Source organism: Leuresthes tenuis, unplaced genomic scaffold, assembly GCF_036924035.1.
Source record: "Leuresthes tenuis unplaced genomic scaffold, fLeuTen1.0.hap1 SCAF_10, whole genome shotgun sequence".
NCBI lineage: Eukaryota > Metazoa > Chordata > Actinopteri > Atheriniformes > Atherinopsidae > Leuresthes > Leuresthes tenuis.
Window position 1 is genome coordinate 14,413,659 of NW_027325364.1, and position 21,060 is coordinate 14,434,718.

General features: G+C 43.1%; 1 protein-coding gene across 2 annotated transcripts; it reads left to right on the top strand.

Annotated features, from left to right (window-relative positions):
- Positions 1 to 5,905: 5,905 nt before the first annotated feature.
- Positions 5,906 to 20,417, top strand: ptpn3 (protein tyrosine phosphatase non-receptor type 3). Of its 2 annotated transcripts, none has more exons than XM_072394310.1 (27): positions 5,906 to 6,063; positions 6,766 to 6,824; positions 7,307 to 7,448; positions 8,295 to 8,429; positions 8,608 to 8,650; positions 8,790 to 8,871; positions 9,954 to 9,998; positions 10,099 to 10,151; positions 10,353 to 10,470; positions 10,570 to 10,657; positions 11,010 to 11,098; positions 11,178 to 11,241; positions 11,618 to 11,820; positions 11,916 to 12,044; positions 12,141 to 12,302; positions 12,479 to 12,572; positions 12,676 to 12,753; positions 12,839 to 12,895; positions 14,416 to 14,572; positions 14,679 to 14,854; positions 15,165 to 15,255; positions 15,487 to 15,548; positions 15,660 to 15,806; positions 16,498 to 16,626; positions 17,847 to 17,992; positions 18,092 to 18,227; positions 19,792 to 20,417. In XM_072394310.1, the coding sequence occupies exons 3-27, from the start codon at positions 7,380 to 7,382 to the stop codon at positions 19,864 to 19,866; spliced, it is 2,628 nt and encodes an 875-aa protein (XP_072250411.1). In that variant the 5' UTR covers positions 5,906 to 6,063; positions 6,766 to 6,824; positions 7,307 to 7,379; the 3' UTR covers positions 19,867 to 20,417. The 2 variants fall into 2 exon arrangements, with proteins under 2 accessions (XP_072250411.1, XP_072250412.1); XM_072394311.1 differs by having other exon boundaries at positions 11,919 to 12,044.
- Positions 20,418 to 21,060: the final 643 nt, after the last annotated feature.

Genomic DNA, 21,060 nt, shown 5'->3' on the forward strand with positions numbered 1-21,060 from the left:
CGATAGATCACAATGAGAATGAGGTTTTACTGCTGTAATGCACATGCATAGGTAATCAGTTATAGAGCTTCCTGGTTTAAATCTTGGCTGGGGCCTTTCTGTGTGTCGGAGTTTGCATGTTCTCCATAGTCCAGCTTCGTCCAACAGTCGAAGAACATGTGTATGTTAGATTGACTGGTGACTTTGAATTGAATGTAGAAACGAGCATGACCCTGAACAGAATGCAGTAGGTATAGAAAATGGATGGGTGGATGGTTACTAGGGTTACAGTCCCATCTACTCTAATGCTTGAACATATCCTCTGCCCTCAGAAGTATTTACCTGGTGCATATTTATTTTATACACATGCACAAAATTGTGATTTTGACAGAAATACAGTTTGATATCACTGGAACCTTTGCTGCTTTTCATTACTTTTTATTACGAGGAATGCAAACAGCACAAAACAAAGTTTTTCCAGAGCAAGGATGGTGTCTCTTCATTCAAAGTGAAACAGAGCAACAAGTGTAGCATGGACCATGGTTTCCATGTGCAAATCTGTGAGTAATTTGATCTAACCCCCTACCTTACTATTCCCTTGAAATAGTGAGGGTCTACATTAGCCACGAAAAGCACGAAACACACAACAGGCCCCCCTATAGACCTGTGTTTGGTTTGATTGTTCAGGGCTACTTTAATAATATGGCAGTATAGTACAGTGACAGATTGCAAGGACTTAAGTCAACCATATGTGGATATTAGAGGTTTGTTCTAATATTCTACATTTAAGAAAATGTATTTATGATATTATGATATGATGTTTACTGGGATGACAAAGTTCCAGTGGCATTTCACTGCTATATTAGTTGCTTGGTTTATGACAGTACTAATGATAACATTCCACATTGTGACATTATGGAGCTTCCCATTGAGATCTAAGTTACATCATTAAACTTTGACACCAATGCGGCATTACATAATGAATGGAAAAATAAGGGGGGGTGAGTGTGGCACTGATGGTCGTAAACAAATTCTTGAGTGATACAGAGAGGAATTTGAAGGCGAACACAAAAATGCAGCCGAAAACAGAGAGTGGCACTAGGCAGAGGATTAAATATTTTCAAAAAGTTTCAGGAAGCTCAAGTGTTGTATGAAATTGGAAATGAGCACTGCCAAACAGTTGGAGGAATGCAGTATGACATAAGAGTGAGAAGATGTGAATCAGATAGGGGACATAAAGTGCAGATACTGAAATAACATCAGTTCTGTCTCTGTGTATCTGGGGTCTAAATTTGGAGCCACAAGGTTGAGGGCATACAGGGTACAAAGTGTCTTGGTTACCACTGAAGAAAGCTGATCCTCTAACAGCCACAGGGGGAGGTTCCTCTCTGTTAAAGAGTTGGTGTCTGTGGAGGGAGAAATCAGAGAGAAGAAACCTCCCCTCTTTTTTCTGTGTCACTTCATCATAAACCAGTCTCTGCTGGTCAGACCGCCTTCAGTCTCAAACCTCTTGTCCCATTGCTCTGTTCCATGGGAACTGGTCAGAGCTGGTTTTGCCTCTCAGGAATGCAACAGGTGACGTTGAACACATCTCACACATGGGGGCCATTCAACAGCATTCCGACATGAGAGGACAGAAGAAAGACACACGTTTTATGTATATGATGACTTTAATATTCCAAATGGAAAACATATTTTCACATACAACACGTAAACATTTACATACAAGCAATAAAGCTAAGAAGCTACTGTAAAACTTCATAGTAGGTACAGTCTCTTTCCATTCTTTCTTTTGATCAAAATGTTGTGCTCTTCCAATCATAAAATGGGGACAGCCATATCATCAGAGTCATATGTAGTTTCTAAAAAGACAAATTCATTAGTTCCTCAAAATAAGATTTGTGGAGCAGCTAGGATTTGGTTTAATAGTTGGAAGTTGTTTGATGTCTGTTGTTCAACCTAAAATTTCAAATAAGGGAATTGAAGTTCCCCCCAAGCCTGGCTCTAGGAGGAGTGTGACCCGATTTCTCTTTTCCGGGTGAGGTAATTGTTCCTATCTGGTGTCACTCCATCGAAATCTTGCTCTTGAAGTCTACCAGTAAGTGGAACCTTGCCTGAAGCAGAAGAGTTCAAGTATCTTGGGATCTTGTTCACTGGTGGTAACAGGATAGAGTGAGAGATGGACAAATTGGGGCTTCGTCAGCAGTAATGATGGTGTTGCACCGTTGTGGTGAAAAGGGAGCCGAGCCAAAAGGCAAAGCTTTCCATTTACTGGTCCATCTTCGATCCAACCCTCACTTATGGTCATGAGATTTGGGTAGTGAGACTGTGGATACAAGCGGTTCAAGCCTTAGATGTAGGGCTTTTGGGAAGCGCTAAAGTAGAATCCTTCACAGTGAAAGGAGTCAGCTCAGGTGGTTTGGACATTGGTTTAGGATGCCTCATGGTTGTCTCCCTGTGAAGGTTTTTAAGGCAAATCCAATGGGGAGGAGACACTGACTCAGGCCCAGAACCCAGTAAAGGGTTTAAATACCCATTTTGGCCTGAGAGTGACTCAGGATCCCTCTGGAGGAGCTTGGAAATCATCTGGGACATTGTTCGCTGTTTGGATGGCTGGACCAACACTCTTAATGAGGTGTAGAACCATGGGAACGAACAGGGATTGGGACAAAATTTAAACATCAACAACAGTAACATCAACAAAAGTTAAAACACGTGTGATTACAACACACAGACTAGAAAATCTTTGAGTACGAGGATATCGTTATAAAATAGCCTTTCAAAACCAGGAAGTTCTCAGTTTGGGGAGTATCCACTGTGCCTATTTCTATAAAGGTGTCAAAAGCATTGAGAAATTTAAAACTCTGATTGTGAGACTTCACAAAGCTGGAAGAGGACACAGGAGGATCAGTGGCTAAATCAGTGGAAACACATGCAGCAGTAATCAGGAGGTACCGTATAGAATAACTCCCTAATCAAAGTGGCAGTGGTTGTCCTCCTAAAGTGATACTTTACTAATTTAGTCCTGAAAATCAGATGGGCAAGTACTTTAGAGTTTACACAGAAGTCATCAGTGGAAATCAGAATTTTTTTGACTGCAAAGACAGTTTGAAGGGCATCGTCTAATAGCAGCCTCTCTGCACAGCGCCCGAGTGAAACAATCGTACTTACTAAACTTTGCTCTAGAAATAAACAGAGAAACCTTATGGATGTTTAGATCAGCCCAGCCTGTTTGGTATGTACCTGGAAATAATTACCACAGTGACTGAAATGTGGCAATGAACAATGAAACATGAAAGCGGGAATGTGGGGTTGTGTAAGTGCAGAAGATGAAGGAAATGACGTTTGTACAGCTTCTAGAAAAATACATTTTTTCTGACACTACAAGAATCTTAATTTTTATTACTGATTAAGTCTTGTTCGATCAGACACAGTCTAACACAAAACCAGCTCTATTCCTCATGTCTTTTATGAACACACTGTTCAGGTTTGGAAAAGTTAATACAGAGTCTTGAGTTGCAATGAAGCAAAGAAGACTAAAGAGTAGGTTGTGGAGGTGCCCTTCCATATGAATAAAGCCATATAGAATCTTGTTTTTTGAGTCTACTCGAGAACAACTTTTGTAGGACCTTAAAAAAAAACACAGAATAGGAATAATATCAGGGGGACACCATACAGGAAGACAATCTTGTTAAAAAGAGGATACTCAAACAATGTTCTATAGTTGTGTTAGGATGACAGCAGAGTAAAGAGCACGTATTTACAGAGGTTAGTGGAGTGTTTTAATGTAACATTTAATGGCTTTAACCAGTCTTTAACAGTCAGTAAAGATAGACCATCTCAGGCCCGACTTTCATGACACAGCAGTAGTACTTCCAGTGTCCTGTAGATGGTGGCAACAAACCAGAGAAATAGGCAGACACGCTTGCTTTTAATTTCTCTTTATGAAGATTTACATCATCAAAGTGTTGTCACCAAGCAGCTTCCTAATCACAGCAGTTTGGTTTTCATAAAGACCTAATAAAGAAGTTTCTTTTGCACATTGTTGCACAACTGCTCAAACTTCCAAACTCCACATACGTCGGTGGAAGAATTTGTCACGGTTTTATGTTTTAACTCTTTTGTTTTCAAGTTCTTTGTTATGTTTCAGGTTCTTTTTCATGTTTTCAGGTTCCATGTTTTCTTGCCATGTTTTCACCTGTTTCTGTTCACAGTTGCACATCATCACCAATCACCTCCCCACAGTACTTAGTTTCCAGGTTCAGTCTCACTCATTGCAAAATCCTCACTTCTCTTCCATTTCATGGTCTTGCCATGAAATGCCAAGTCTGGTTTTGCCTCACAGTTTCATAGTTTGTTTAATCACAGTCTTGCTAAGCACAATCAAGTTAAATCCATAGTCTTGTTTTTCATAGTCTTGTTATTTATTCACAGTCTTGTTTTATTTTCATAGTTAAGTATTTATGATAACCGGCTCAGCCGAGCATTTCGTTCGTGCCTTGTTTGTGGAATAAACCTTAAAGTCTGCAACTGGGTCCTCCCTTTCTGCACCATCGCTCGCGACAGAATTAGATACACTGTGATTAAGATCATAATAAAGTGAAGATTTAGGTTTATTCCTCAATACAAAAATAAACATTTGATCTGTAAGAACAAGGATTAGTCGTATCTCTACATTTCATTTGTATGAAATCATGATGACATTTTTTAAATTGTCTCAGATTGAAGGTAGAGACTGAATATTTTCCACCACGTATCTGCTACGTCTTTCATGTTGAGATGGTTTCCAATCCATACCGAACCATTCTCAGTTATATACTGTCAGTGTTTTCGTTATCATGATGCAAAGTTATGTTGAATACAACTTTTAGGCTTTATATTTGCTGAATTTTTTGTTTCCCACATGGTGCAACTGTCACAAAGTTGAATTACAAAACTATTTACAATGGTTAGGTTCATATGAATGTATGAATGAATGAATAAATCAGATAAATAACACTGCTGCTAATAACACATGATAAACTACTCCTGCTTATAACTAATATTAATGGAAACAACCACGGTAACCAAAAACTTTTTGCCTGTTTTGTTTAGCCTTTTTTTTGTGATTTGACACTTATTCTACTATGATTAAGATGGAAAGTTTCAGTTTTCCCTCCAGAAACACAAAATACTGAATACCATATAGTTGGTAATCAATCAAAAGTTGGGGTTACAGATTGTGGCAAACTGATAAATCTGAAACTGTATCCAACATTAATTAAGAAAGAGAAAACTTCCCCATGTTCACTAAAGAAATCAGTGATGATCTGACATATAAAGCACGGACTAAAGGTATAAAATACTGTGTACACTTTTACATTTGTGTCTATTTCGTACCCAGTGAACTACCTTAGCCAACCAAAGTGTCATTATCTCAACAGGACCGTGGTTGTTAACTTATTTCAGTGTGATACTGGGTCCTGCTTCTTAACAGTGTTTGACTGCCTAATCGACTTCATGATAAGTCTGCATTATATCAGTGTAAAATGATCACGACAACTGTGCTTTTGAGGTGGAATTGGCTTGCAGTACAACTGTCTTATTGGTGCTCCATTAATTTAGATAAATATAGTTGGAAAACACATACAGAAAAATGAAACCATGCATTTTTCTTAGAGCTATTAAACCTCACAGATAGAACACCAGCACTCGAGCAATTAAAAAAGATCTACATGAGCACATTTTTTGTTGACGTGGGTAAAAAAAAAAAAGTTGCATCAAATTCTGTCTGAGGGAATGCGCGCTCCCGAGTGTAGGGGAAAGGCCTCTGAACAGAGGTAACTCCCTCGGTACGACACCTGGACTGTATTTTCCCAAAGCCCTCCACTGGCGCGCCCCCTGTTTATCCCCCGTTTCGCGCAGCCAAGCGGGAGCGCGCGCGGCTAAGGGGCGGGGCCGCGCGGAGTCAGCGCAGCCAGGGATGAGAAACTTGTCCGGATATTTACCTAACTATACCTGGGTTTTCCGACGAAGCCCGTCCCGAAGTGTTCGCAGCGGACAGCGTGGAGGGAAATGACCTGTCTTTGAAGCGGGACGACCGAGGTAGTAACGCCTTTTCCTCTGTTATAAAAAAAACCAACCTTTTCTTCCCAGAAAACAAGAACTTGGCCAAGCTGTTGTTACGAGGACCGCCGTGGTTGGAGGAAAGTTTGTCCGTGGTGTGTTCCTCCTTTTTGGGTGTAGCTTTAGTAAAGTTCAGGCTGTCAACAGGTTCCTTGTTCGCGCTGCGGCTCAAAGTACAGCGAGGTCACCGCAGAGTTTATTATCGGCGGGCTGGGACTATCAGGAAACTGAAATATGGGCCTAATACACTGAGAAGGCCCCGTTTAGTCTCTGATATGTCACATAACGTATTGCAATGGAGACGAGATTTGAACAGATTTCAGTGTTTAAACCAGGTGTGTCCGACTATTCTTACTTTGAACTTTCTCAGATGACGTTATAGCAAAGCAGTGTGTTTATAAAGTTATAAAGTTGGAGGAATCTGTCTTTAATTTGCACCTCTGAGGACACAAACTTTAACATATTAGAAAATAGATGCAAAACACCCCATGAGGTCACAGTCTCCACATACAGATGAGTTCACTTTTTAATGTAACATTTACTTGTAAATTCATTAGAGGCCTGCCTGTGAAAGGGTTATTATGGAAAAGCAGTCATCCAACAGGGACCAGCTCCGTTTTAATATATTCAGAGTGTGTCACCGTGTTCAAACATTAACTCAAATATTGTGTGTCCTTTCAGAATCTGTGCGAGACAGGCCGGCCAGATCTGCTCACCTGGAAATTCGACACAGGATAGATGTACGTACACGCACGCTTGCATGCGTATAGATGCTCGCACGCACATATATTCAAAGTCTCAGTGTGGCTTTACGTGCATTTGTGGGTGAGAATGCAGTGTGTGTATTTGTGTTTGTCCGGTGGACGATCTGCGATCAGCGGTGGTGTTGTAGATGGGGCGTGTTCAACTCTGAAAATGTTTAACATTCTTATCATTCAGCTGCCTGCGAAAGGCGGAGAGATGCAGAGGCAGAGCAGGAGGGAGAGGGAAGGGACATGTTCAGACCCAGGCCAAATAATAAGAGATTACACAAACGAACACACACACACACACACGCAGTCACTCCTTTGCATTCACAGCGCATTACTCACTGCAGGCCGATGCTCCATCCAGTACACGTATTACTCACCGCACAGTGTCATCCTGAGGGAGGTGCTTTCAACAGCCTGGAAACATCTGACACTGTTTTGTGGTTGTTGTGTGTTTGTGTGTGTGTCTCCAGGTCCCCTCTCGGCGACGAGCTGAAGACGGGGTGTTTGTCTTGAGAGGGAGGCAGAGTTACCGTGGTAACAGACATGCCAAAACCGGACCTGCTCTGCCTCGTTCAGCTGCTGGACGGCACCATCGAGACCTTCAGAGTGAGCGTGCGTAACACACATAAGCACACGCACCCACTCTCATGTTGTTTCTTCTCTGTCTTAGAGGAGATTATATGTTGCTCCGATCTGTCTCTGTGTTCTGCTAATGAGCCTAATGTCATGTGTGATGTAGTGCCGGACTATTTTTTCCCTTTCCCATTGATCCACTTCTCTCGCACAACACCGCAACCCTGTTTGAAGGACAAACTCACCTCCTGCAGCTTATAGATGCTTGTCACACTTGGGAGCCCTAAACACCAGCAGCATATCATGTCATGTATCCAGTACACACATGCTGACAAGCATACACACCCACATACACACACACACCAGAGAGGCAATCATAATATTGCTTTCTCGGAGAGCCCCTGTGCGGCATTTGGATGTGAACGACGAGAGGGTGTCATGGTTATAATGTGTAAAGACTCCAAGATGAAACTCTCCATTACTCTTTGTCTGCCTGTGCTTCTTGTAAGACTTTTTTTTTTTTTTTTTGCTGAAACATTTGTAAGCCAGGCACAGGATGTAGAGGATTTTGTTTCCACACACATAAAAAATGATTGTGTTCTTGCTGCAGTTTACAGTTACACGTCCTCTCGTGATGTGGATATCTTTCTGCTAACAGAAACTCGTAAAAGCAATAAGAACAGCCTGCAGATGAGTGACGGGGACTAATTCAACTACAGCGATTTGCTGCAAATGGCTCCCTCAGAAATCAAATTTTAGCTTAGATGTATAATCGCCAGCATGTCCAGTCGTTTCCAACATATTTCCCAGCATATTTATGTGTACGAAGTACACAGCCACCTGGTTTGGCCGGCGATAATGTCGTTTGTTGTTTCCATCTTTCAGAAGCAGGATGAAGGAGTGGTTCTGTTGGACCTGGTATGTAACCACCTGGGCCTGCAGGAGAGGCAGCTCTTCAGTCTGCAGATCAGAGAATCCAGCACAGCCATCGCCTCAATCACAGCCAACACACACTCTCCTGTGAGCTCACTGTTCTTCTTCTGCTGCTGCACATTTGGGCTGAGGCTCTAATGTCTTGCACAGGCTGATTGCAATTCAGTTTATGATAACCACGGGGCGTACTTGCTTAGATGATTCTTTTTTTCTTTTTTTTTTAGCCCCAGTTAGCCATTATGCTTAATGAAAGTCTTTCTTTCAGAGATGGTTGGAGCCAGAGAAGCCCTTGAAAAAGCAGATTAAAGGTACCTGACTTTTTCCACTTAGAGTTACCTTCTTGACTTTAAATGCAAAGATAAAAATGGAAGTGCAACAGAAAGGAGGTCATGTTGTAACTGTTGTTACAGGCCTTTTTTTTTTTACCAACGGGACATTTCTCTCCAGGTCTCGCGTCCCCCTTTTACCTGAACTTCAGAGTACGATTCTTCATCTCTGATCCCAACTCTCTGCAGCATGAGCAGACAAGGTTAGTGCTCCAGCTTCTCTGTGGTGACTCATACAGTGATACAGTCTAACACTAATGTGATGACGGTTCGCATGTTTTCGTGATGCAGTGGCCGATCCAAAAACAACAAGTAATACAAGATGTCACAGCCATTCAAGCTGCTCTTTGAGAGTGAGCTCTGTTATATTATAACATTTCTCACTTTGACATCCTGTTATACAGCAGGCTTGTAAAAGATTGGGCGGTCTTTGTCCAAGTTTCTGTTCCTGTGTTTTTTGGCAGGGTGATTGTGAGATCCATGGAAAAAACATTGAGTGTGCGCCTTTTTGTGGGCTTTGAGGTGTGTTTAGGATCATTATCTTGTTGTCGAAGCGGCTCTATTTCCACCCATAGCCATTTTTTACATCCTGCATTGTGTTTGCTTCCTGAATTTGCTGGTATTTAAATTAATCCTTTTTTTTTTTCACCCTCAACCAAAGAAAAGCTCTTTGAGCCACTGGCTGTTGAACAAGCCTAGAGCACGTTTGAACCACCCCTTTGAACAGTGTGGGAGGTGCTCTTTTCGTGAAATTCTGCAACCTTTTTTTTTTTTTCTCCAAACATATCACGGCCCTTACAAGTTAATTAATATGTGAGCCATTTTCGAAAAGGTTATGTGGGGGCTCAGATCATCCGTGGTTCCATCTCTTGCATGATGCTCCTTTCAGTTTTGTCACTCTAGAATAAAAAAAAGATTTGAAAAACAAACATACTACACGAGTATGGCTTAAAACGCTGAGAAAAATGTTTAACTTAATGCCTTTTAAGGCTTCAGGTCACCCTCTACTTACTTAGCCATTTACATTAACAGCTACTTTTTGCAATGCTTGATACTCAAAATCGTCAGAATGCTTTTAATTTCTGTGTAGAACTGTATCCCAGTCCAGGATTGATTTAAACTTTGTCCTCTGGGGTTAACAAATGTTTGTAGAAAACATCAAAAAGCACTACATTTAATAGAGTGAGTGGCTGACATGCATGACCAGAGCCATGTCAAAGAGGTTTCTGCAGAAAGTAGAAAACATGCGTGGGTTGTTAAAGTTCCTCTTGTGTCGTCCCTGCAGGCACTTGTACTTCCTCCAGATCAGGAGTGACATTAGAGAAGGACGGTTAGTAGCACAACTTCAAACCATCAAGCCCATCCCCTCGCGAGCAGTATTTGTTTAGCTGTCGTGCGTGGCGCTGTGTAATCATTGTATCTGATTGCAGGTTGCAGTGCCCGCTGAGCGCAGCTGTAGTGCTGGCTTCTTACGCTGTGCAGTGTAAGTCTCATCACTTCCTGGAAAAACAAATGATTAATGACTCAATAACGACCGTGTGAGCAGTTATACCTGGGAGGATGCTCTCACTCCTCTCATTTAGCAGCTCTCCTGCAGTATGCAGATGTCAGGAGACGCGGGTGTGTACTGCTTGTTGTTGTGTTTCTGTGCGGATGCTCAGTGTCTCGTTTCCATCACCTGTAGCGGAGATGGGGGATCACTGTCCGTCCCGACCCCCTGGTTACCTCTCAAAATGCCACTTCATCCCCGAACAGGATGAAGACTTCATTTCAAAAGTAGAAGATCTGCATCCACAGCACAAGTAATTGAGACCGTTCAATTCAAACACCTCACTGAAAAACAACAGGTGTGTTTTTGGCGGTGTTGTAAATGACCGTTTGTGTGCTTCGTGTGTTCCTAGAGGGCTTAAGCAGAGCGAGGCGGAGCTGTGTTTTCTTAACACAGCGCGGACCCTGGAGTTGTACGGAGTGGAGCTTCATGCTGCCATGGTAGTGTGATTCCTTTGACTGAATTGTAACTTAATAATCACTTGTTTAAGTCAAGGTTAGTGAAGCCTCTTGGAGTTGGGTTCTATTTTCAGCCACTAATAATTTTAATGTACGCCTGTTCCTGTGTATGTGTTGAATTTATATCCCAGACGCCTCTCTAAGCAACATGAGTCACTAGATTTTTGCTTTTATATCCCTAAGTGAATAAATGTCAAATCATTTTTGGAAACTGAAAGAAATTGGAAACTTTGTTAATAAGAGCTGAATCAGTAAGTTGTGGGTGATCAATGGCAATGCTCAGCCCTAGTTCTATTGCACTTCTTTCATCTTTGCCCATCTTTCTTTCTTCTAGGACATCAACAATGCACCTCTGATGGTGGGTTTGGCCTCAAGTGGTGTTGCAATGTTCTGTAATATGATTTGCTCCAGTTTCTTTCCCTGGTGAGTAATGATGCTACTCATTAGACAGCATGTACGTGTTTCTTATCATCCTCTGACTTAATGCGATGCTCTCATGCAGGGGGAACATCATCAAGATTTCATTTAAGAGGAGACGCTTTATTATCCACCTGAAACGTAAACATGTGAGTTTCTCTTGTCATTTCTCTGCTGTTTGCTCAGAGATGTGCTCTGAATAAACTCTTAGTTTAAATCACTCTGCACACTTGGCTGGTAAATCCATTCTCTTTGTGAGACATGGGAACTTGAGTAAAACTTTTCTCCTCTTCATACTGTGGCGATTTAAAGATTTATAACACATTTTCACAGTCTTTTTTTTTTTCCGTGTGTGACAAGCAATAAATCATTCATTTAAAAATAAAACAAAATAAGCAACTCTACAGTGTTTATTTCCAGCTACAAATTCATCATGCTCTTCTTGAGTTGCAAAATGGAGATGATCTGACCTCACGTGCTGGAGTTAAAGTGACAGACACTGAACCTAAACTCTTGATGTTGCAGGGGGAAACCCAGGGCTGTGAGATGTCTCTAGTCCTGCCCTGTCCCAAGACTTGTAAGAACCTGTGGCGGTCCTGTGTGGATCATCACTCCTTCTTCTCCTCCAACCGCACTGCCAAGAGCCCCAAATATAACCACAGCACAGCTCAGTCCTACAAGAAGCTGATAACACAACACCTGGGACTGGGCAACAGTAAAACTGAAACGTGAGTTTTCGATTTATTGCATATATATATATCTGCTCATTCTTCACATAAACGCTGCTGGTTTCCGAATGCTCGATCTTTTCCCTGCTCCGTAGCAGTGGACCGGTGTGCCAGCGTGTGGTCGGAGGGATGGTGTGGAACCCAGTCTTACGGCGGTCGCTTTCATCAGAGCATCTCGAAACCAAGAGTCTGCCCTCCAGATCGCCCCCATCCACCCCCAACTGGTACAACTGCCGGCCTCAGGCCCAACCCAGATGTTGCCAAAGGCTGCTGCACCTGCTCTCAGAAATAGCCTAACTCTTGCCTTGTTTGTGTGGCAGGCGAAGTCCCCGAGTTCGCCACGGGATTTGTAAACCTCGTCCTTCTTCGATGGAGCTCACCACTGACCTGAAAGACATGTCAGAGGGGGAGGATGTCTTCTACACTTACAGGGCGTCTGTGAGCAGCAGCAAGGACAGTGAAGGAGACGCCTCATCTCAGCAGTTAGTTTTACTTACAAAACAGACTCATCTAGTCAAAGTTTAACACTACTGTCCTGCAACAAATCACTCATCTTAACCATGGGGAAAGAAAGATATTATCACAGGCAATATCACAAAAATCATCCAGTAAATGACATATCAGAGAAAAAAAATCATCTTCATTTCTTCTCTTTCAGGCTTTGTGGCTCTTACAACCAAGGACCAGATGAGACTTTGCTGCAAACTGATGACAGTATAGGAGAGGATGACAGCCCACCGCATTATGATAAGGTGCTTTATCTCCTGTCATCCACTGTAAACATGTTTATTACTCGCTATCAATTCATATCTGTGCGTTCAAAACGTGTCTGTTGACAGTAAGTTCTTCATACAGGATGGTCTTGGCGACGGCGACTTGATGCTAATATGTATCACTCCAGATCACGAGGGCAAGTTCGGCTTTAACGTTAAAGTAAGTCTCTCTCGTACGCATCACAGATGCAAGCTTTTATGTGTTATTATTTACCTCATTGATTGGTTTATTGAAATCCTCACAGGGTGGAGTGGATCAAAAGATGCCTCTGTCCATATCCCACGTTAAACCGGACTCCCCGGTAAGGACAGACTCTGTCGTGTTCATATTTTGACTGTATAGTTCCTGTATAGTATGGATCTCAGAGTCGGGTGTTTTCAGCCGGTGGATGTCAATCAGTTTTGAGTGGATGCCTGTTTTATTTAAGGAACAAAGTTCTAACAAAGTCACAACACGCGTTGGTTAAAGTGTATCACGGCATGAAAAAAGGAGATTTCTATAGAGGCTCTTCTGGCTAAAAAAAGGTTACAACACCATCTGTAGAAAGTTTGGTCTCAGTCTGAAAGTGAGGAAAAATGGACACAATACAAGGCTATTGTTACTCTCCCCAGGACTGGCCAAGCAATAAAAACTGCTCCGAACAATTTTTTGTAACAGTTTGTGAGGTCCTAAAAGATCCCAGGATTAATGCTAAGCAGCTAAAGACCTACTTGGCATTGGCTAACGCTGGTGCTGATGACTCCACCCATCAGGAGAAGACAGAATAAGAATGATTTGCATGGCAGGGCTGGAAAGAGAGAGCTTCCTCACCTCGGAAAGAACATTGCTGCACAAATGCAGTGCGCTAGATATCAAGTGGAGAGGCTAGCAGGTTGTTAGAAAAAAAAAAGTTTTGTGATCAAATAGAGCCCATTGGTTGAAATTATAAGCATTAAATTTGGTGAAGGATAAACGCTGAAATCCTTTAGAAGATCCTTGGCCCCTCTCTGAAACGTATCGTGGTTTTGGTCTCTTTTACTACATCTGAGAATAATTCCAAATAACAAAAAAATGTAACAGGGTGAAATGAATCTCTACAAAGTAGTTGATGCAGCAGACTCGTGCTCTGCTGAAGTCGAGTAGAAAATATAACTGAACTGAATCTGAAAGGAGCAGTTTCTTAGAGGAAAGCCATTAACATCCCAGACTCGCTGTTCTGTAATCGTGCTGAAATTCTTCCAAGCCAATGTTCAAAAGTGACGAGCACCGATCAGAAACGTTTAGTTGCAGCTATGCTGGAGGGTCCCACTTAATGCAGAAATCCAAGGGTCACATACTTTTGTTGGGTCGTTTTGTCTCCAATAGTTGATGATACAGATCTCGTTTGTTTAGCTGGACTCTCTCTATCAAACTGTGGGTGAGTGTGAAAATGAAGTCATGGTGACATGACTGCGATGATGATGACTGCTTTATAGCAGGAACACTAAACGTGAAGACCTTACTCTCTATTTTTATCATATTTATCTCATGAGATTGAAAAATTGGCTGGCTTTGAGTTTGGAGTATTGTCTGGCAGAATGGTTTGAAGACATCGATTCCCCTGATGAATTGTTTATGAGTTCAATATTTTACACAGACACAAAAACTTGACACTATCCTTGAATCATTTATTTCTAATAAGCTTTTAAACAAGCACACAACATCTCGATCTATTAAATCAAGTGTTTCTTTTTAGGAGTGTGACCGGAATGCGTTCTGAGAGGAGTGTTTCACTGTTGAATGATCGCGCGGTTGGTGCTTTTTGCCAGTGAATCCGTCATATTTTCAATGTGTTGTTTGTAGGCAGGTCGCTCTGAGCCCAGGCTCATGGAGGGGGACCAGGTGGTGCTCATCAACGGCCGAGACATTTCTGAGCACACACACAACCAGGTTGTCATGTTCATACGGGCCAGCAGAGAGTCACACTCCAGACAGCTGGCCTTGCTTATCAGACGTAAAGGTGTGTAGCTGCGACAGAAAAGTGCTGAGATGGCAAATGATCCAGATAGGCTCTGTCGTGTTTGCATGAATATTTAATACAGCCTTGAACTGTCCTTTAAATCCAGGTTCAGGGCGAGCGACACCCCTGCTGCACCTACTTCCCGCCCTTACGCTCACTGACCAATCACAGGAAAACATCCCACAGCCCTCTGGGCATTTCGAGCAGGTCAAAACATTGGAGGAATCTATGAGACAGCTGGAGAGAGGAATACAGTCTGGCACACTGTGCTTCCACTTTGAGGTATCTAAAATGCAAGTGGGAACGAAGGAGTGGTTTTGTTTCATGCACACGAAGAAAACACAAACAAGTGTGCGTGTCCTATTTTTTTTTTATTTTTATTTTTTATAAGCAGGATTTAGTTTGTCCCACTTGGTTATGTGGCGAATCATAATGAGCCTTCTAGGACAGATGTTGGCCTAATCCTCAGTCGGATGTTGTTTATTGAGCAAATATGCCATGACTGGGCTGGAATTTTTAGTTTCTGTTTGTGGATGATTCTGTGTGTGTTCATGTGCATGTTTGTGTGTGTTTGCATGCTTGTAATTCCTAGAATTTATACAGAAGAAAGCCTGGTTTGTCACTAAACTGTGCCCGGCTTCCTGAGAACGTGGACAAGAATCGATACAGGGATGTTTTGCCTTGTAAGTGCTTCTTACTGTGACTCTCTGTTCACTTCGTCCTTTCGCTCGTCCCTTCACTGCCCGGTGCTCCCACCACCCTCATTCCCTCCCACCTCCACCTCTGCTCCACCTTTCCAGCCTTTATCTGGATCTCACTGCTGTGGGACCTCATGAAATTTAATTGGCCGAGCCTGAAGTGCGCTGACAGCTGTGTTCTGACCCTCACCTGCTGCTGTCCTGCTCTCCTTTCAGATGATGCTACCAGAGTGGTGCTGAAGGGTCAAGAAGGCTACATCAACGCCAGCCACATCACGGTGAACATCACTCTTGTAAAACTGAGTGTTCTGTCCCTGTCTGACTTTGAATGTGAACTCATCCTGTGTCTGGTGTGTGTGTGTGTGTCTGTTTGTTTGTGTGTCTCTTAGGTGGCGCCCCCAGTGTCTGGCGTATGCTTGCGTTATGTTGCGGCTCAGGGTCCACTGCCACAGACCTGCACTCACTTTTGGCAGACTGTGTGGGAGCAACAGACGCACACCATCATCATGCTCACAACTCTAACAGAGAGGGGACGGGTATGCTTTGATTTTTGCATACTGTAAACAACCACACGCAGGTTTTAAAGGAAAGGAAAGGAGACGCTTGAAATTACACAACTCTGTGCCAGTGATGCACGAACACGGTGATTACTGCAGCACGACTGGAGCATTATTACACACTGTGTCATGTTTAACTCCAAACAAGATTACAGTAATTACAGGGTTCAGTGCGGATGTTTGCACACAGAAGTGATCAATTGGCACAGTTGTGAGTAATAACAGGGTTTCACGGCGTAGAGAACAGCTCAATGTAAAGTTTGAGCCAGATACCAATCTGATAAATAATTCCAGGGCGAGGACGCATCCACACAGAGGCAGTGAGGTACCAAGGTCTTGCTGAATGAACATGTCTCTGTCTCAGCTTGCCTGTTGCTTGGTAACCAGATGTTCTCATTAATCGATCATTTTCCTGATACTCGTTCCAGACTTCCCTCCTTCTGCACACACATGTACACGCACACACATATTGATTTCCAGTTCACATCCTTCTCCTGATGAATTGTTTTGTTCCTCTGACCGCCTTGTGGAGCAAAGCAGGCTCCTGAATATGAGTTTGATTTCTTGAAAGCAGAGCCCAGCAGCTGTAGCAGCACTAGTGAACTACATCCTGAGGCATTAGTCATGTCAGAAGTAATATAATATGTCGGTGATGTCATACAACTTGCAGACCAAGTGCCACCAGTACTGGCCACATCCACCAGAAGTGAAGGACTATGGGCACATGAGGGTGACATGCCACTCGGAGGAGTGTAACCTGGCCTACGTGACCCGGCAGTTCACCCTGAAGCACACACAGGTAAAGTGGCCAGTAAAGCTATAATGGTTAGTCAGCCAGATGATTACACTGTCAAAATGAAAATGAATCGCACCCACTACAGAATCTAAACATTTTCTCCTTCCTTTACTTGCTTTTCCTTGTCTTGATATCATTAAATGGAATATTTTGGGATTTCTTCTGATGGGAATTTCCTCAGTTTAAAGCTCAAACAGTTCACTGGAAAATGGCTGACAAATAATCAGTTGAATTGTGATACCAAGCAAGCTCAAGTTTCCCCTTGTTTTGAGACTTTTTGAGACAAATAATCAATAAAATAATCCTCATTCGCAGCCCCAGTGGCAAAGTTCACACCTGCTTTCATGTCCACATGAAACACGTGCATGGCGTGACCGCCGAAACTCAACATGGAGCATTTCTTTTTTTGTGTTTCAGTTGCATGTAGCATGTTTTTGCCATATGTCACACAACGAAGCTCACCGCAGGCAGCAGCCACTCCTGGCAAACTGACGGCAGCCAGCAAACCGTCACTTCCGCGTGGGCGCTTTGGTTTTGCAAGTTTGTGTGGGTGGGCATATTAACTCACTTGATAAGTTGTGGGCGTAGGGGCGTGGGCTCCGCAGAGAAGGTTATCTGTTTGATTGCGTCACGGTAGGTTATCAGATTAAAGGCGCTGCCGTCTCCATCAGCCTCCATGGCGAACAGGTAAATAAACGGATAATGTTCGAGGAGGCATGAAGTTTGAATGCACACACATGCATACACAGATACTGCTGTGTGGGCCCATCTGTTCCTCTGGCGGAGCGAGTTAATCCCTGCATGGAGTCACAGGCCACATGGCCATTTTAAACTCTAAAGTCAACCATTCTCCTCCCAGCCTTCACTGTATGTGTGGGTTTTTTTTTTTTTTTTTTTAGATTTCAACTCTGGTCTTTTCCTCTATCCTCTCACCACCCCACCTGTTTTCATCTCCCTTTTCGCCTCCTAATCTCAGTATCACCTGCTGGTCACGTGGACCTTTTGCTCTGATTTTTCCACTGCTCTCCGTGGGTTTTGTCTCCTCACGTTTTGGATAATGTCAGTGTTCGAGCCTGTAGCGCTGCACTGTCTCATGTGGGTGATATTTCCCAAAGGTTACACGTTTATGAAGTTAAATACTGATTATGCAATGCTGTAATTGCCTCGCATTACCCATGTCTTTGCCGCCTTTGTGTTTTTGTCCCTTATGTCCGTGCTCTCAGCTGGGCGAGGAACGAGCAGTCACACATCTGCAGTATGTCGCGTGGCCGGACCACGGCGTCCCGGACGACCCCTCAGACTTCCTGCTGTTCATCAGCTCAGTAAGGGAGAGGAGGCAAGGCGAAGAGCCGTTAATGGTACACTGCAGGTAACACACACTCAAAAACTCAAGGTTTAACTGAACGCAACCAGCACATCCTCTCATCCCTTGCGGAATTAACGCCACGGTTGTTTTAAACATTTTCAGTGCCGGGATTGGACGGACGGGAGTTCTAATCACCATGGAAACGGCGCTGACTCTGCTGGATGAGGGTCGACCGGTGTTCCCGCTGGATATTGTCAAAACACTGAGAGATCAGCGAGCGATGATGGTTCAGACCACGGTACTGGGGAGCAGAAGAGGGGCTTTCCGTTTGTTCAATTTCCCCTCCGCTTCATTAGCTTCCTTATTGTGCTGCAATATGATCACCCCGAGCTGACTTCCATTTCTGTCTGTTTGAATGTAACGCAAGCTTTTAATTACAATGCGGCCCAGCTGGCGTGTCCGTCTACTTCTAATCCAAAATGCCCTCACAGTGTTATGGGTGGGGGGGGGGGATCTGTCAGGTGGAAAAGACTTTTTGCTCCACGGTTAAATATGAGGTGAAAAACATTCGTATCCATTCAAAGCTCCATCTAACAGACAAGTGCAGGTTAAAATTTTAAATGCAGGGTTTTTTTTAGCCTCTTCTGCTGAGAAGATGCTGTTTTTGTACTTTTACCGTTGCCACGTTGTTGTTTTTTTTCTTTCTCCCGGCTCTAGATTCAGTTTAGAATTTTCACCTTCAGAGTCACCTTCTAATCTCCTGCAAGACTAGAAAATGAGTTGCAGGCTACAGGTTTGTCTGAAAGTACACTGCGGAGGTTTACGGGAGGAAAATCCTCTTCATCCCTGAAACTCATTAATGCACAGACCCTTCACACAGCCACTGTATGACAGCGATGATGAGCGGCTCCACTCGAGGTTGGAGGGCGGGCACAGTAGCACCTCAGTGGTAGTCAGCGAGGAACAGGAAAGTGTTACTCATGGCTGAGTAGGAGGTGGTGCTGGGAATATGTCGGGCTGCTTCTTTGGCTTGGCTTCTGCCACCATCGCCCTTTTTTTGAGAGGGCCCCTGGGGCTTCATCTCTCTGCTGTGCTGATGGAAAGCTTCCTCAGGTTTGCCCTCGCATGTTTGTGTATTAGCAATGAAAACATGCACAGTCAGAGGACTTCCTATGAGGGGTGAGGTGGGCATAATTGTGTTTGCGTATTTATTTTTCTTTTTTCTTTTCCAAATCCCATGAAAATCCCATCTTTCACTTCTATCTGACATCTTCGCGGTCTGTGGCACATCGCCTCATACCCGACTGGTTCTAGCTGATTATGTAAATATTTCAAAACATGTCACAAATATATAATTTACACCCTTGTCTTGCCAAAGGGAAGTTTTTTCAGAAGCTTTTCGTTCGTATCACACCCAGTACCCCAGCTGTCATTTCTAAGCTTGCGAGCTACATGTCTGAAGTCACAGTAACATCACCCCGTTAGTCAGTCGTTTGACTTGGTCCAGAGTGCAAGTTTAAACATATCTGTGGTTTGTAGAGGATGACGCTTCAGACTTTGGTTTCTCTGTCACCATCATGGTCACATTTGTGAGTAAAATGCCTTTACCGTTGTTTGGTTGGTTGCCATGAGACTATTTTCATTTGAGGATTGATATACTTTTGCATTTTGGAGTATTTTTCACACTCATCTCGCTGGAGGATTTTTGGTGGACGTTTGTGGAATATCATCTCACTTATAGACCTGTTAGAAGGATCGAGTCATTGTTGACTTTTCATGAGATTTGTCCATTTTTGCCTGAATTGTCCTGTCAATAAAAGCTTTGTGTCTCCAGTCAACGTTATGTATTTGATGTCTTTCAGAGTCAGTTCCAGTTCGTGTGTGAGGCCATTCTGCGGGTCTACAAAGAGAAACAGGAGAAATCCACCACACCTTAACCCAAATCACCAACGGAACCAGACCAGACTTCTCTGCCTCAACTCATAGCGGGCGACTTCCACAGAGAGAGCTACAAAGCTCAAACAGATTAAACTCTGTCAAGCTTATGGGACTGGAACACGGACTGGATAATGAGAGTATAACAAGCTTCAGAGCACAGCTGTCTGTGGAGCTGTGTGAGAGTACGAATCTTACTCCTAGCCAGCCTTAGTTTTTGCTAAAAGTGCATTAAGCTTGTAGAGGCTGTGGTCTCCATACACGGGCTGCTAATTCCTGTACAAGAGGCCTCTCAGGAATGATGCTTCTTATTAAGCTACGTGTGCCTTAGACTGATGCTTCCCTGTTGATGCATCCATCGGGACAACTGAGGCTGACCAGGATTGTTGTAATCTGTAGATTTTCTCATGAGTCCCAAGAGGAGGAGCAAAGCTGATTTTTAGATCACTACAGCAGATACTGTAAGGTCAGGGTGCAGCTGCCAGTAGAGCACCAAATTCAATGTTCATTGCATTTAAATTATTCAAATACTAAATAAAGTCACTGATTTATACTGATGTGTCTGCTTTGTCCTTGTCCTGGACACACACACACACACACACACGTCTGAGAGTTTGTGTATTTACGCTGGCCTCCACTGAGGTCATAGTTTCAGCCTGTAGTTAAAAATGTATACATGGACTTGACCCAGATTAAATTAATGATTGGATGGAAATAATTCTGAAGAACTGGATTACAACTTTAGATGCTCCCAGTCCGGACAGGGAGACCGAGGAAGGAAAAGTTGCTTCACATAAAAGAAATATGCTGTCGGGGGGGGTGTAACAAGGCATGGACATGTATTTTTTAAATGTGGAACAAAAGACTGAGGTAGAAGCCTAGTTTCCATGAGGGAGTAATGTTTTTCCACTTGCTCCCAGAATGTGATATTTCATTTTTCTTCTTTATCAATAATAAACAGGACACTGTCTTTTGCCCCCCCCCCTCCCCTCGTGTTTCAGGATATGTGTGGAAATGCAATAAACATAACACTGACTTACAAATGTGGGTAGCTGTGGACTGATTACATTGTTTTAATGCAGTGTGGTGTTTTTGAGAACTGGTAAACAATTAAAAATTAAAAGTGTGCTGGCGGAGACTCACTTTCTTTTTCAACTTCTTTTTTTTTTTAAAGCTCATTCTTAAAACCTGCAGAC

Excerpts from the sequence above, each read along its gene's own strand:
- ptpn3 (XM_072394310.1), top strand. The coding sequence starts at position 7,380 with ATGCCAAAACCGGACCTGCTCTGCCTCGTTCAGCTGCTGGACGGCACC. Across the intron at positions 7,449-8,294 it reads TCGAGACCTTCAGAGTGAGC|AAGCAGGATGAAGGAGTGGT; the intron begins GTGCGTAACACA and ends TCCATCTTTCAG. Across the intron at positions 11,821-11,915 it reads GGCAACAGTAAAACTGAAAC|CAGTGGACCGGTGTGCCAGC; the intron begins GTGAGTTTTCGA and ends CCTGCTCCGTAG.